Below are 16,652 nucleotides of genomic sequence, written 5' to 3' on the forward strand. Positions count from 1 at the left end.
AAACAAAACAAAGCAAAAAAAAAAAAAAAAAAAGTTACTCTCTGAAGAGAGCAGGCTCTTTGTTTGTGGTATTTGTTTTCCCAAGGCACATTATTTAATGTGTTTCTCTGTTGGTGGTGGCGTTCAGCTGCTAAGTCATGTCGACACTTCTGCGATACCATGGACTGTCCAGGAGAAAGGCTCCTCTGTCCATGGGATTCTCTCAGTAAGACTACTGGAATAGGTTGCCATTTCCCTGTCTGGGGGTTCTTCCTGACCCAGGGATTGAACCCATGTCTCCTGCATTGCAGGTGATTCTTTACTGCTGTGCCGCCCGGGAGCCCTATTTGTTTCTTTGTCTTCTGTATTTCTTCTAATATGAGAGTTAGATATGTACTTTAAAAAAAAACAACACACAAAAGACACCACCACACAGACATATGTTAAGCACTTCTCTCTGCCCTCAGGATCCTCAGGAAACAATGAGTCTCGGCCGTGGGAGGCAGGAAGGAGCACAGGCGGCGTCTCCCGCTCCCCGCTTACGTGGTGCACCTGTGCTCCCTTCTAGATGGTAGGGTCTCCGCAGGCGCCTGGAGACAGACAGGGCAAGGGGAAGAGGTCTGTGCCCTCTGGAGGTGCCTGGAGAGCCTAGCAAACGCCCCTGTAGCATGTCCCTGTGACAGACACTGGGAAACGAAGGGCTGGGATGATTTACTTCATTCTGTGTTTTAGTAGCAGGCATCTAAGATGGTCTTTCTCTTAGTAATGCCAACACTGCGCTGATGCAGCTTTCCACTGTAAAGATGTAACATAATCTGTAGGTTCATACTGTATGTGTACCTATTTTACTGTCATGCTTTTACCTAATGGTTTTAGCATTCATTTGATAATCTTTGCCTGAATCAGTTCCTCCTCCTTTTATAAATTAGATTCCTCTGTAAAGAAGAGCTTTCCTTCATCATCTACTGCTGTTTGGTTATCCTGCTGTAGTATTATTGTTGAAAAGAGGAGAAAATGCTTAGTTCTTTCTCTTTATTATTTTTTTATAGGCTAATATGGCAAATGAAGTGTTTAAAAATTCTTTTTTTCTCTTTCTGACAATCACTATGGACTTAAGAATGTGTTAATATTTCAATTACACTCTTGTTCTCTTTGATTCTCAAATTGTTCTACGTTTGGCCTATGGACGCTAGGATTTGAAAGCTGAAAGGAATCTTCCTGCTGCTGCTAAGTTGCTTCAGTCGTTTCCGACTCTGTGTGACCCCATAGACGGCAGCCCACCAGGCTCCCCCATCCCTGGGATTCTCCAGGCAAGAACACTGGAGTGGGTTGCCATTTCCTTCTCCAATGCATGAAAGTGAAAAGTGAAAGGGAAGTCGCTCAGTGGAGTCCAACTCCTAGCGACCCCATGGACTGCAGCCTACCAGGCTCCTCTGTCCATGGGATTTGCCAGGCAAGAGTACTGGAGTGGGGTGCCATTACCTTCTCCTAGAAATCAGCTAATCCATATCTATGACTTCCCACGTGCTTTAGTTGTAAAGGATCTGCCTGCCAGCCCAGGAGACACAGGTTTGATCCCTGGCTCGGGAAAATCCTCTGGAGAAGGAAATGACAACCCACTCTAGTATTCTTGCCTGGAAAATCCCGTGGACAGAGGAGCCCGGCAGATTACAGCCCGTGGGGTCACAAAGAGTCAGATATGACTGAGCGACTAAACAACAAGGAATCTTAGAAATCAGCAAATCTGGATCTCCAAGTTTTATAGCTGAGGAAACTGAAGCTCAGAAGCTTGTCCACTCTGTTGTGTCACAGGTAATTAGCGGCAGAGCAGGGGTTAGGATCCAGGTCTCTGGAATCCTCAGTGCTTTCCTCACTGAGCAAAGCTTTCTGCAGTAAAGCTTGCTTTTACATTCTTGCTAATAATGTTAGTCAAAATGACAGAAAATGGCCCACATGCTTCCAGTCATACATTTTTTTATTAAAAGTTATTGTCTAGTCTGGTGGGTCCCAAGTTGAATGGCTATTTATCTGCATTGTTTAGAAAGCAAAGAAGCACAGTTGCAGTCTCAGCATTGAGCTAGTCGGAGAAGTGAGTTTGACTTGGACGATTTGGTGTTTGCAGGTTGAATTTGTCTTACAGTCACATTTTATTTGATCTGCACAGAATTTTGGAAACTTGAAATTCATTGCCTATCTATATCTATATCTATATCTATATATAGAGAGAGAATACTAGTGATTTCATATACAAATTTAAATTGTTGGTTTCAGTAAAATATTCAGTTGGAGTTGGAAAGCTTTTAAATGTGCATGTCCCTCCATCTCCCCTCTTGGCCATTCCCTGCTCTATCCTGTATATATTTTTGTCTGATGTTGTGCTGCTTTCCTGCCTCATCTTGTAAGCATTTGGGTTGGTGATTCTTTAGATTGTTGGAAGCAAGGAATTCTAGGAAGATTTCTTGAATATAGTCATAGGTTGAAGGTAGTAATAATCAGACACACAAACAGCAAGAAAATGGCAGAGTTGATAGTATTTTTTTTTTTTTTTTTTGCTGCTAGTATGAGATCTTCAACAGCTAAATCACAAAGTAAAACCAATGATGACAAGAAGTCAGCTAGAAATTTTTGAAATTTTCAAGGAGATAGTTAGAAATGTTGCTTTCCTTCTAGTCATTAATTATGAACCTCACATTGGGTGTTGAATAGGCTCATGCACCTGGTCAGAAATATCCCCTAGAGAAGGGAATGGCAACCCACTCCAGTATTGCCTGGGAAATCCCAGGGACAGAGGAGTCTAGTGGGATATGGTCCATGGGGTTGCAAAGAGCAACTGAAAACACACATGCATATATAATTTATATTATGATGAATCCTATGAAATTTTCATATATCAAACATCAAATACTAGCAATTTCATATAGTTCAACCACAAGAAAAAAGTTACATGTATATGGAGGGTGCACCCTAAATCTTCCTTCCATCAGTACATTACCCAAGCAATTTGAAGCCTGCTGAGGTAGGAGAGACTTACTCTTAGGTTAGAAGTATCATAGAAAATGGTGAGTGAATAAAGCTGTGTATACATTGAAATTACGATTATGAGGAAGTGCTGCTTGTGTAGTAGAAATGACAGTGAACAGAGAGAGAATGGAGCTGGACAGCAGGTGCTGGGATTCTTAGGGGAAGGCTAAGACTGGGTCCAGTAAGGATAAAAATTTCATCAAAAGCCAAATATAAATTGTTTTAATTGTCTTCAGTGTTTCTTACCACAAGTATATGGGAATCTAAGAGTTAACTATTGATATTTTATAATCTTGCAGCCACAGAAACTCAAGTTTATTTGATCGCATCATCCCAGTATACTCACTAGTGTGCCTTGAAGGCAATTTTACCCAATCGAGAGAGCTAAATATAAATTTATCTCCTCTATCTGAATTTTATGTCAGTGTATTTCAAATTGAATTGCAGCCCATTGGTGCGTTGTGAAATTAATTTGATTATTCACTTCTGTCAAAACTAGTGTTTTTTCAAAAGTGAAGTAAAATCGAGTAGAAAATATGAAATACATTGTACAGAGTAAGGGCAGTGTTACTTTAAGACGTTTACATTTTAGTTTTTAAAGCGTGTGTTTCTGTGCACAGCTGACCTTTGACCAACATGGGAGTTAGTCCACACATAGTATATGGCTGGCCCTCCACATCTGCAGTTCTTCCACACCTGTGGATTCAGCCAACCAGGATGACGTGATTAAAATGTCCGTTTAAGTGGACCCACACAGTTCCAACTGTGTTAAGGGTCAGCTGTGTATATGTGAGTATACTAGAACAAGATGCAGAATGTATTTCTTGGCTCAAGTGAGAAATTTGAAAGCTGTATTTATTATAGTTTGGTAGTTTTATTTTATGACAAAGTGATTGCTCACTGTTAGTAGCAAAGCTTTAAACTCAGATTCCTGATTCTTATTTGAGTTTTCAAAGCTTAAGAACTTTAATAATCTTACTCGGTCTGCATCTAAGCAGGTGTTTTCCCCCTAATTGCAGTCGTTTCCTTGGGTTTCTGTCTCTTTTCAGGCATTTGAACCCTGCTTAAGTGCCTCATACAGTTTTCCGTGTCCTCTGGGTTTGTGCCGTGGAGAGGGGCTGACTGGCACGGGCACATCTCTTTGGAAAGTGTATTCTCAGATGGTTTTCTTCCGCAGTAGTTGATGAAGGCTAAATATATGATGAAGTGGAGTGAAAAGTTGAACTATATATGCATTAATACCAAATCCTCAAATTTATTGCTCAAAAAACTGTGTAATACTTGGTTTTTGTCTTTGAAGTTGGCTGAAATAGCCAAATAGCAATCTGCCTGTTGGTGTACTTGTTTTTGGTTTATTTAGGATTATAGTTTTGATTTCAGGAGTCTTTCTAGCATTTTCTGCCTCCTAGTTAACATTCAGCAATAGATCTTCCAGACTGCTGTTACTTGTGACTTCTCAGAACCTCTTTCCTTTATCTGTCAAGTGAGGGCCTGGGTTGTTGTTACCGTTTAGTTGCTACGTCGTGTCTGACTCTCTGCGACCTCGTGAACTGTAGCCCACAAGGCTCCTCTGACTGTGCGATTCTCCAGCCAAGAAGACTGGCGTAGGTTGCCATTCCCTTCTCCAGGGGATCTTCCTGACCCAGGGATTGAACTTGCGCCTCCTGCATTGGCAGGCAGATTCTTCACCACTGAGCCCCCAGGGAACTGTGTTAGCTAGTTGTGCTTTCGTTAAGCTTTAACACTTACCTGTTGCCAGGAGTTGGGTTTTCTGTTGTTCATTAAGTCATTTATATTCCTTGAAACACTATTTTGGTGGCTTTTTCCCCCCTTAACAGTGTTCATCAGAAGTTCCGCCATGTCCTTATGGACGGAAGGGTTCTACTGTAGAATAGTCACAGAAGGTTTGGGGGAGACTCACAAGGACGTGCGGGATCCCGTGTCTTCTCTGAACCATGTCTGTGGCATGGTTGGCTGGACAAGCATGACCCCACTCCCAGTCCCTCCAGCCCCTGCTTGATTGCCTTATTGTGGAGACAGTTTTGCTCACCATCCACCCTGCCTCACAGATCCCTCCCTGTGGGGACCACTCCTGGTTTTGCCAGCGGTTCTTACCTGGGAATTTGTCCCTACACAGCTTTCCACATCCCACTCCTAGAGATTCTGATTTTAATAAGCTCAGGATTCTGAATTTGAAACAAGTGACCCTGGTGAATGAATCTCTTGATGGTGATTCAAAGCTCGTGCTTGGAGAAGCCCGGGTTCATGGAGTGCCTCCTTGGTTGATTGAAGGATTGGCAGGAGAATTTAAACTTTATTTATGAACAGTCTTCCTTTGAGAGTGGCAAGCCTACTTCTTTTCTGTTCATAATTGGGATGAATTTATGGTTTTTATGGAAATCAGGTGATTTTCTGCCTGGTAGGCTTGTCTCTCAAGTCAGGCAAGACTCTGCTTCTCATGGCTGCAGAGGTTTGAAACACTAAAGTATGATGTTCAGAGTCTTGTCAGAATGTAAATGTTGAGCAATTTAACTCTTTTATGTTGGCTTCTGTGTTGTGGTTTCAGGCTGTTTGGCTAAAAATAGATTAAGTTGGATTTTAGATATGTAAATATTTTATGTTAGGTAAATTATTTAATATTTTAAATGTGTTTCAATCATTGGGCAGGAAGATTTAGAGACAAATTTTTTCCAGAAGAGAAATAATAGTTTATTTTTGTATCTTGATTATTGATTATTGTACTAATTCATTTTCAATATAATTATTACTACCAGGGTGAAAAGTTTGGACCATTTGCTGGAGAGAAGAGAATGCCTGAAGATTTGGATGAAAATATGGATTACAGGTTGATGTGGGAGGTGAGAATCTGATTTTAAATATTTAAAATATGTTTCTCTTTGTACTATTTAATTCATTTATAAGGTTAAGTTAATAGATATTGATATTAGTTGACTGTTTAAGCATTGAATGTTTCAGTTTTAAGGAATCTGAGTACCTTGAGAGTTTAGCATTTAAAAAAATTGTTGCAATATATAACTAGATAATTATTCTATAACTCTGAATCAGTTTATAAACTTCATTATTAAAATTGTTTAATTAATTGATTTATTTGTCTGACCTCGCCAGTTCTTATTTGCAGCCTGTGAGGTCTTCGCTGTTTGCTGTGGCATGCGGGGTTTTTTAGTTGCTGCATGTGAACTTTCAGTTGTGCTGTATGCGATCTAGTTCCCTGACTGGGGATTGAACCTGGGCCCCGTGCTTTGGGAGCCTGGAGTCTTAGCTACTGGACCACCAGGAACGTCACTGTACTTCATCATTAAAAATAAGTCATCCATGAATAAGGATGTTTGGATTTCAAGATAAGCATATTCTTTTTATGCATTTAGAATTTGATTTCTGAAAATGAAATTATGTTTTTTGTTTAACTTTTATTTCCCAATTGCAGTTCTAATTGCACAGGAACAATTCCGAGCTTTATATTGGAACAGAAATCCCAGCTTAAAATGTACCTTACTTTTAAAAACATATTTAAAGAACTATGACACTGTAGATAGTCTTTTGCAATCTAAAGTCTCTCTAATGCAGGAATTTATATATGCAAATACACATACATATATATTATGTATATATTTGGAGAATTTTTATCCTAGCTTATGCCACTTACTTTCATTACTGTTCTTTTCTAATCTTTAGAAAAAGAAGGGCCTGGGGGTACAAATGGAAAAACAGAGGTGTGGATATTGTTCAACAAAAAGCTGGAAATGGAAACTCAGTCCCAAGCATTTTATTTGGTGGGTTCCATGAGGGGGTTGGGAGCTGAGGTATGTGTGGATGGGGCTGAGAGAAGTAGGATCGTTAAATCAGAGAGGGATGCAGTGCTGGACCAGAGAACGACGCATACGCTGTCTCTCTGAGTGTGCATTTATCAGTTAGGGTCACCAGAGGTGTGGGTGGGGGTGTGTTTCCCCCAGGGGATTGGCTCACATGATTGTTGGGGTGCCACTCTGGAGCCTGTAGGCTGGAAACTCAGACGGGAGCTAATACTCTGGTCTTGAGGAAGAACTTCTCGAGCATACCTCAGTTTTTGCAGTTGAGTCCTTTGGTTTGGTCAAAGGCCACACACAGTGTTGACAGTAATCTCCTTTATTTAAAGTCAGCTGACTGTAGATGTTAGCCACATCTGTAAAACCCCTTCAGTGAAACCTGGGTTACTATTTGATTAAATAACTGGGTACTGCCATCTGGCTAAATTGACACATAAAACTGTACTATCTGCAAGCAAAACAGATTTTTAAGCATCACCGTATTGCTGAAACTGTTGGATGTAGGGAGTAGGGTTGCTTGAGAAGATTCTTGAAAGATTTCTGAAGTGCAGGTGATGGAAAAGGGAAATTTTATAATAATAGTCTTTAAGTGGAAAATGTTACAGGTTTGCCTTAATTTAATATACTGTTTTAATTGTTTATATTTATAAACCTAAAAAGATTTCTAATGCCCTTAACTGTTTTTTGGGCTTCCCTGGTGGCTCAGACAGTAAAGTGTCTGCCTATAATGTGGGAGACCTGGGTTTGATCCCTGCGTTGGGAAGATCCTCTGGAGAAGGCAATGGCAACCCACTCCAGTATTCTTGCCTGAGAAATTCCATGGATGGAGGAGCCTGGTGGGCTACAGTCCATGGGATTGCAGAGTCTGACACGACTGAGCGACTTCAGTGGGTTTCTGTTTTTCTATAAGGTGTTAACTTTCTTAGCAGTTAATTTTTTTTACCATAAAAATTTTCAAAAATCAAACATTTATATGACAAAATAACTTCAATAAGCCATACATGATAAAAACATAAGTTATTAAAGAGGTCATTAATGACTTTTGATATTTGTTTTATTGTCTCTAAAAGTTATAATGTCGTGGTCAGGTTAATATCTTGCACAGCTGGTAATGCTAAGCAGATAATGATTATCATTTTTATTTTGAAAAAGAAGTCTTCCATGTGGGCAACGTAAGGAGGCTGCCAGTGCCACAGTAGACCATCTCTGCATTCTGTGTTCCTGTGGTTCTATGGTATCTTTATTGTTTGTTTTTACATTTCTACCCAAAGAGCTATTGATTGTTAAATCATTCTGTATTCAGGTGGTGTTATACTCACGTAATGATTGCTGTTCTCTGTTTTCTTTTACTTTTTATTTTATGCCTGTTTGGATTAAACAATATTTGTACTTGTGACCCAGTTCAGAAGGGTACTGGTGAAGAGGCTCCCTGTGCCCCACAAGCCCTCTCTTCTCACCTAACAGCTTGGATTCCTTTAATCCAGGGTTCACGTGCTTCTCCCTCATGGACTCCTTCCTTCCGAATCTGGTCTTCAGGGTGGCTTGTTGCTGGGCTCTGCGCTGCACTCTTGCACTGCTGGGCAGGGCAGAGGATGCTCTCAGTGTTACAGCTTCTTGGGGGAGCATTTGAAAACAATCAACACACCATCTGAACTGCAGCAAAGGTTTGCTGTTGGCTAGCTTTAGTTCTGTTCCTTATTGTGTTAATGGAGAGAGTGGCTTCCTATCCTTGAGATGCATTCTTCAAGTCCATTTTTGATGTTTTAGCTTTGGAGCTGCCAGGATTCAGAGGGTGCACAGAGAAAGGAGGATGACTGGTTCTACTGCAGTCTTCCCCTCTTGGAACCCTTTGAACCCTCTCAAAGGGAGATAGTGAGCCTTCCCTCCTCTGGTGGGTAATTTGGGACCAGTTACTTAAGTCATTTCTAACAGTGGTAAAGAATACGCCTGCCAATGCAGGAGATGCAGGTTCAACCCATGGGTTGGGAAGATTCCCTGGAAACGGGAATGGTAACCCCCTCCAATATTCTTATGTGGGAAATCCCATGGACAGAGGAGCCTGGCAGACTGCAGTCTCTGAGGTCACAAAAGAGTCAGACACAACTTAGTGACTAAGTACACCCAGTGGCTCTGGAGTGAACCACTTGCAGCTCTCAGATATGTGGTCCTTCTCCAGCCAGTGGTTGTCTGTGCTGTGGTTATGGAGCGGGAGCCAGGTAGTGCTGTGGTGTCTGCAAAGTGACGCCATGCAAGGAAGCACACGGCATGACAGCTCTTTGTCAGTTTATATTTTGGTTATGGTGTCGTCAGTTATGGTGGGCAAGGCCATGGGCCCCTAGGGGGCATTTCACACCAGAAGGCTTGGAGGTACGGGTGAGGATTGTGGTTACTGGTGTGCCTGAGTCCCTGTTAGTGTGGGACTGCACTGAGTCCCAGGTGTAGAGGGGCCTGAGGGTTTCAGTGGGGAGCGTTGACTTTGTCTGCTGCAGCCTCCCCTCTCCCTGCTGAGGGGCAGCTTGGTGCTCACCGATGCCCACTGCTCAGGGCATTCACCGGCACCTCAGCCTCCCTTTGTGTTGGCCACCAGGATTTGAGATAGACTGTCTCCTCTGTCCTTAAGTCTCCTTGATACCTCAGGGTTCTCATTTGAAATTAACTGCGTTAGCAAAGGAATTCTGGATTCTGAAGCCTCAGGCCAATTACAGAGTATGAAGTTGGAAACCAGTGCTCCATTGTGAATGCTTCTCATTGTTAGTTTGTGGAATGTGCGCAGTTGTCTGTATTGTATTCTGTTCCTTCCTTAAGTAGAAGTCTTTCTGCATACTTTTCCCCAGGTGGTTTGGAGTCTGAGATACATTTTCTTCTGTTCTCTACCTGCTCAGACTTGGTCTAAGACCAGCATCCATTGGAGTAATGTTAAAACTCTCAATAATCTTTGTTTTTAAACCTCCAGGATCTTCTCTTTTTGTAATATTTTCTTCATTATTTCAAACTACAGCTCGAAGACCTTTTCTCCAGGCACTGTCTCTTATTCTAACACGTATCTTTAAGTTTTGGTACCTTTATATTGTGTGGGCTTCCCTAGTGGCTCAGTGGTAAAGAATCTACAGGAGATATGGGTTTGACTTCTGGGTCAGGAAGATGCCCTGGAGAAGGAAGTGGCCACCCACACCAGTGTTCTTGTCTGGGAAAACCCATGGACAGAAGGCGCCTGGTGGGCCACAGTCCATGGGGTTGCGGAAGAGTCAGACACAACATAGTGACTAAACATAAACCACCTACAGATTACAGCACAGACTGCATTTCATTGCTGCCTGCTGTTCTTCAGGTATTCCACAGTGGCTGTTGATGAATCCAGTGTCTTCCTGAAGCCTCCAAATGGCTCTGCTCTGTTGGCAGGGCATCTTCCCTTCTTTTCCCAGAGCATCCTCTTGCATTGTCTGTAAGGGATTTTTTTTTTTGTGTGTGTGGAAACTGGCCTGGGAAGTTCTCAGAACTTGGCCTTGTTCTGATGTTTCCAGTTGAGTCATTTATTCCCAAACTTTCCATCTATTCTGAGATCACAAAGTTCTCAACCCCATTCCTCCGTCTCCTGCTCGGGATGGTTTTGTTTTCTGCTCAGTCTTTGAACACTTCCACTGAGGTAGGGTGTTCAGTGGTGTGACCTGAGCCAGGTTGAGCCAGGATGCCATGCCCCGGGTTCAGTACTCATGGACGGTCCCTCTGTGGGCAGACAGTTCTTGCGGTTAGCCAGCTATGAACTCACATGCAGAATCCCAAAGAACCAGATAGCAGCCGGAGACTCCAGTGAAATATGCCAGTCCTGGGTGATGTTTTTATTAAAAAAAAATCAAATTTCTTTTACTTAGATTGATGATTTTTTTTTTTGCTATTGTATCATCTATAACTTAGTAGAAAAATAGCTAGCTATCTCAATACAAGAATAGAAAAAAAACATAACACTGTTTGAACTTTGGTGCTTAAATTGTCATGCTCTTAACATAAAGGAGCTGCAGTCTTGTAAGGGTTCCAGAGGTAACTCATGGTGGGATACCACGAGTACAGTAAGAATAGCCTGCTTCATCTGCATGAGCCTGACTTAAAGGTGTTTAAACAGTTTTACTGTTGTTTACTTTCTGAATCTGTTCCCTTGAAGATTAACAGAGGAAAGCTGTATTTTGTACATCTGAAACTGGATCAGTTGTGTCCTACTCTTTGCGACCCCATGGACCATAGCCCACCAGGCTCCTCTGTCCGTGGGGATTCTCCAGGCAAGAATACTGGCATGGGTTGCCATGCCCTCCTCCATGGGATCTTAAGGCTAGGGGAATTACCAGGGCAATTAGTCGTTACAGTTTACTAGATAGCTGCATATTACAAAATGCAGAATATCAAATTATCATAGCTTTATTTATTTTAGTCAGCAGAAATGATTTTGTACCTCTGAATAAATGTTTTTAAAAATGTAGCTATCAGAATTATAAGATGACAAAATTTGCAGGTGTATTTGTAAGAATTAATATCCTACAGTTATAGTAAATTATTATTTCAAAATGTACATACCAGATGAACTGGGGCCCCTTTTGTTATTGGCCAAATAAATGTAGATTGTTCTTGGAAACTTCTTTCCCAACCTCCATTCTCCACTTCACTTACACACTGGTGATGCTTACTAATTAATAACTGCTCTGTGGTTCTAACAAAGAAAGAGCAGATAGGAGCCGGGTGAAGACTAAAATAGCCACCTTACTAATGAGGTGTATGTGTGGTATATATTATATGAGCATATAATAACTCTTTTAAGTTCATGGCTCCAAAAAGTTGAATTGGTGAATCTGACTGGGATCCTCGGTTTGAATGGAGACTTTATACTCTGTTTCTTGAATCTTGCCCTGTGGACCAGAAGTGTACAAAGTGGACACTTGATACTCTGCTTCTTAAATCTTGGTCTTTGTGGCAAGAGTTGAGCCTGCAGTTTAGATTCTGAATGTATATGCCATCAGTCCTCTCATGGAGAATTGTGGCCTGACTCACACGTTCAGTTTGCAGCACATCAGAGAGCATGGGAGAGAGACAGGTGTGCAGCCTGTGGTGAAAGGCATATCCCGAGTCTGATGGTAGGTGTGCTTCCTGCACAGTAGGGAGCTGGGCACGGGAAGGAGGAGCCCTCAGTGTCTTAACAATCAGCTGAAGAGAAGGAATCAAAAGGAGAGAAGCTCAATCATTTCTCTCCCATGGAGGAAAAAGTGAGGGAATGTTTGCTGAGAACACACACACACACAGAATTAGCCTTTCTCTTTTTCTCATACTGAGAAATGACGAGGTTAGAAATTCTTCACAAAGCAGAAATAGGCATGATAAGTGAAACATGGTAGAAAGAGCAAGGATACCAGGGTCAGGCAATCTTCAGTGTGATTTCACGCTGAGGATCCAGTAAAGCTTTTGCTTTCTTGGAGTTTTTGTTTCAGCAGGGAAAGAGAGATATAAAACACCTTTAATGAGTAATACAAAGAAAGGTAGTGATATGGATATAAAGAAAATAAAATAGGGCAAGAAAACTTACTTCATATGAGAACTTGAACACCCTGTTATTACTGCTGAGAACAGCTACAAAAGACAGATTAAATATAAAAGTGATTTGTGTAAGGCCATCGAAGAGCTGATAAAGAGAAGATTCCTAGAGTGACTAAGGCTCCAGAGAGAGGAAAACTTTGAACAGATGAATTGATAATCTATAGCCTTTTTTTCCCCATCTTGGGGAAGTGGTCAGAGCTTTGCTGATTCTGGGTATGGGCAAGAGGCTGAAAATTCGACCTCAGCCCAAGAAGAGGGTTTGTGTTTGAGCACATAGTAGCAAGTAGAGCTTTGGGCAGTGTTGTGGGGTTGGAGTGACATTATTGGAGACCCAAAGCAACTCAGAAACATTGTTGGCACCTCCTCAAAACATTTGCAGAATTGTGAAGCTGCATGACAGAACGCTATAAAGTTAAACCATGTATGGTACTTCTAAAAGGCAGTGTTCTGCAGTCTCGTGTTGCCGTGGAGGGGCCCTCAGTTGCACATCATACTTCCATTTGGAAGGAAGCACCGTATGGTGGTGCTGTAGGGATAGGATCAACTGAGGCTGGCTGAAGTCTGCCTTAACTGCAGCCAGCTTGAATCAGCCTTCATAGCTTACAGTGAACGGTTTCCATGTTGTCTGGCAGAGGTTGGGGTGAACCCTATAATATCTGCATCCTCTAATTTTTTTTTTACTACATAGTGTCCAACATTTAATAAAATGACTAGATGCTAAGAGATAGGACCATATGACTAAAACCATAAGAAAGGCTGGACAATGGAAAGTGACTTAGGAGGATTCAGATATTGATTGGAGTTAGCAAATGAGGACTCTTAAGATAAGTGTTACTGGTATGTTTTAGCAAATAGAACGGAGAAGGCACTGGCGACCCACTCCAGTGCTCTTGCCTGGAAACTCCCATGGATGGAGGAGCCTGGTGGGCTGCAGTCTATAGGGTCGCTAAGAGTCAGACAGGACTGAGCGACTTCACTTTCACTTTTCACTTGCATGCACTGGAAAAGGAAATGGCAACCCACTGCAGTGTTCTTGCCTGGAGAATCCCAGGGACGGGGGAGCCTGGTGGGCTTCCGTCTATGGGGTCATACAGAGTCGGACACGACTGATGTGACTTAGCAGCTTAGCAGCAAATGGAAGAAAAGATGAAGCAAACAGATGAGAAGATGGAAAATTTTACCAAAAATTGGGAGGTATAAATACCAGGTGGACTAGACAAATATTCAAACTGAAGTTGTGAATTCAGTGTTTGAATTAGGTATTAAATATGACACAGCAAAAGACAGGATTAGTGATGAGTAAAAGAAGTCAATAGAAAATATTGAAAATGAAGCACAGAGACTAAAAATAGATATATGAAAAGTGAATTAATGTATCTGTGATGTTAGGATCTTTTAGCACTTGACGAAGAAGGAGAAAATGAGGAAGATGCAAGTTTGATGTAATAATGGCTGAGAATTTTCCAAAACTTATTCAGGAGACTTTGGTTTGATCCTTGGGTTGGGAAGACCCCCCTGGTTACTGGAATGGGTTGCCATGTCCTCCTCCAGGGAATCTTTCCAATCCAGGGATCGAATGCAGGTCCTCCTGCATTGCAGGTGCATTCTTTACCACATGAGCCCCAGGGAACCACCTCCCCCCCAAAAAAAATTACCAGGTGAATTGAAGCAGCTCTGTGAGCCTCAAATACCACCACTGTAAAGAAAGCCACACTTGTTAGATATATCTTGGTAAGACTATAGAAAACCAAGACAATCTTTAAAGCAGGCAGGAAAAAAAAAAAAAAAAAGAGACATTACTTTCAAAAAAGAAACAGTAATACTGAAAGCTCTCTTTTAACAGAAAAGATAAAAAAAATAATCAACAACCAAAATATGTCTTTAAGAGAACATCATTGCAATCCAGAATTCTATACCCAGTAAAAATATTTAAAATGAAGGTATAGTTCTCCGGGCCTCTTCACTTGTGATCGTCTCCCTCACGAGTGTGCTTTGGAATTGCCTTGCAGCATTAGCCCCAGCATTGTCTTCACTTACTTTTCAAATGTGGGAACTGAGATGGCTGCCAAATCCCACCCAGTGGAAAAATTTGCTACTCTGAATTCACAAAAGGGAGGCAAAGAACAATAAGAACATTTAAATACACAGGTATTGTTTGAATTTATATAGATAGGTTTTACTAACAACAGTGAGAAAATTTTCAAATAGAACTAAAGTGTAACAAATCCTGCAGTCTTTTCAAAGGAAGTAATAATTGATCTCCCAGATCCCAATTTTAGGGGTAATGTTTGTTGACCATGTGCACATAACTCCCCTGCATAGGGATGAGAATGAAGAGATGTCAATATATTTTCTCAACTGAAGTGACAGAACTTGAAGACATTAAATCATATACTGAACATATTTTCATTTTGCTAAAAATCCTTGCTTTAAAATACTTTTTCCAGTGTATTTTTTCTCAGTCAGAGTGGCAACCCATGTTCAGTGTGAACTGAAATCAAATGGGAATCTGGAAAGGACCTGATGAAATGTTTGTGTCAGACACAACGGAAAGAGGTAGTACTGAACATGTTTTAATTTTGCTAAAAATCCTTGCTTTAAAATATTTTTTCCAGTATATTTTATCTCAGTCAGAGTGGCAACCCATGTTCAGTGTGAACTGAAATCAAATGGGGATCTGGAAAGGACTTGAGAAAGAGGTAGTATCTTGAAGAGCTAGTGTGAAAAATCTCAGACCTTCTTCACTTGGTTCACTGATGATTTGGATGCAGGTGGAGGCAAATTAAGAGAGTTAGTCAAAGATGATATTTGGCCAAATCTATTGAATTTGTTGATAATAAATTAGAAGCAGCTGAAGCTCATAATGATGGAGACTTGGAACATTTTGATGATGAGGAGGAAGGAGGTGAAAGAGAAGATGGAAGATGGTGACAATATGAGGAAGAAGAAACGTTGTGGAGGAAGATGAGTAAGAGAATATTAGTAGACTCCAGCTTTCCTTTTAGTTTTAAATATTTTATATTCTCTTGGTGCAAGTTGCCATCTCTGGTTTTTCCCTTTTATGCTCAGTTGTCTTGTCCTAATGAGGTGCCTTTATTTTTTTGTCTCTTTATTATATGATTGCCCACTTATTTTGTGGGAGACTATATTGAGCAAAATATAATGGGGAACCATCTCTAATTATTTTTTAATTCAAATTCCTTTTTATTCCTTCTTGTCTCAAAATATGTGAATGTAGTGATGTGGAATTAACACATCACCATGCACTGTGAGGAAGAAGAAAATTTTCTGCCCTTGTTCTGCCAGAAGCTGGAGGGTGTTCATCCTCCTTGTGCTTAAAATTCTTGATTTTTACTTGTTTTTTAATTTTATTTTTTAAAAACTTTTCATTTTGTACTGGGATATAGGCAGTTAACAGTGTTGTGATAGTTTCAGGTGAAGAGACTCAGCTATACATTTTACATGCATCCAGTCTGCCCCAAACTCCCCTCCCATCCAGGCTGCCACATACATTGAGCAGAGTTCCATGTGCTTTGCAGTAAGTCCTTGTTGATTATCCATTTTAAAAACAGCAGTGTGTACATGTCTCTCCTAAACTCCCTAACTGTCCCTTCTTCCCATCCTTCCCCTGGCACCCATAAGTTCATTCTCTTAAGTCTGTGAGTCTCTTTCTGTTTTGCAAGTAAGTTCATTTGTATCATTTCTTTTTAGATTCCACATATAGAGGGTATCATATATTTCTCCTTCTTTGCCTGACCTATTTAATTCAGATTTTTACATCTTTAAAGTGCTCAGAGATTTCACTGTGACTCTGTAATATGAGCTTTTAACATTATCACCATATAAAATCCCAAAGTGCATTTTTTGCACTTTGTGAAAAAATCGAATAAAATGGAATTATGTCAAGTGAAGAAAGAATGAGTTTGAATTGTTAGGGCATTTGAGTGTTGGTAGGAGAGGAGAGAGAGAATGGGGCAGAAGTAAGTTTGAAAGATAATAGTATCAGAGTGTGTATTTTCACAAAATAAGTTGCAGACCTTCCAAATTAGATTTGTTTAATAACTGGTACTGTCAAGAAAATTAAAGATATATTCAGGCAGCAAGAGCCAGGAGACCTGCATCAAAAGGAATACTAAAGTAAAGGTAATTCTTCTGGGAGAAGAAAAATGAATCTTGATGGGGACTTGGAAATCCAGAACAGATTGAAGATCAATAAAGGGTAAATATATGTATATATAAACATAAATATTGATG

At 40.8% G+C, this 16,652-nt stretch overlaps 1 protein-coding gene across 4 annotated transcripts in view; it reads left to right on the forward strand.

The window, feature by feature from the left end:
• PRDM5 (PR/SET domain 5) overlaps positions 1–16,652 on the forward strand; it is a 250,533-nt gene that overhangs the window by 23,557 nt on the left and 210,324 nt on the right. For all 4 annotated transcript variants that reach the window (XM_045166318.1, XM_045166317.1, XM_045166320.1 and 1 more), the window contains exon 2: positions 5,775–5,858. In XM_045166318.1, the coding sequence (XP_045022253.1) occupies positions 5,775–5,858 (84 nt within the window). The remainder of the gene's footprint in view (positions 1–5,774; positions 5,859–16,652) is intronic.

Source organism: Bubalus bubalis, chromosome 7, assembly GCF_019923935.1.
Source record: "Bubalus bubalis isolate 160015118507 breed Murrah chromosome 7, NDDB_SH_1, whole genome shotgun sequence".
Lineage (NCBI taxonomy): Eukaryota > Metazoa > Chordata > Mammalia > Artiodactyla > Bovidae > Bubalus > Bubalus bubalis.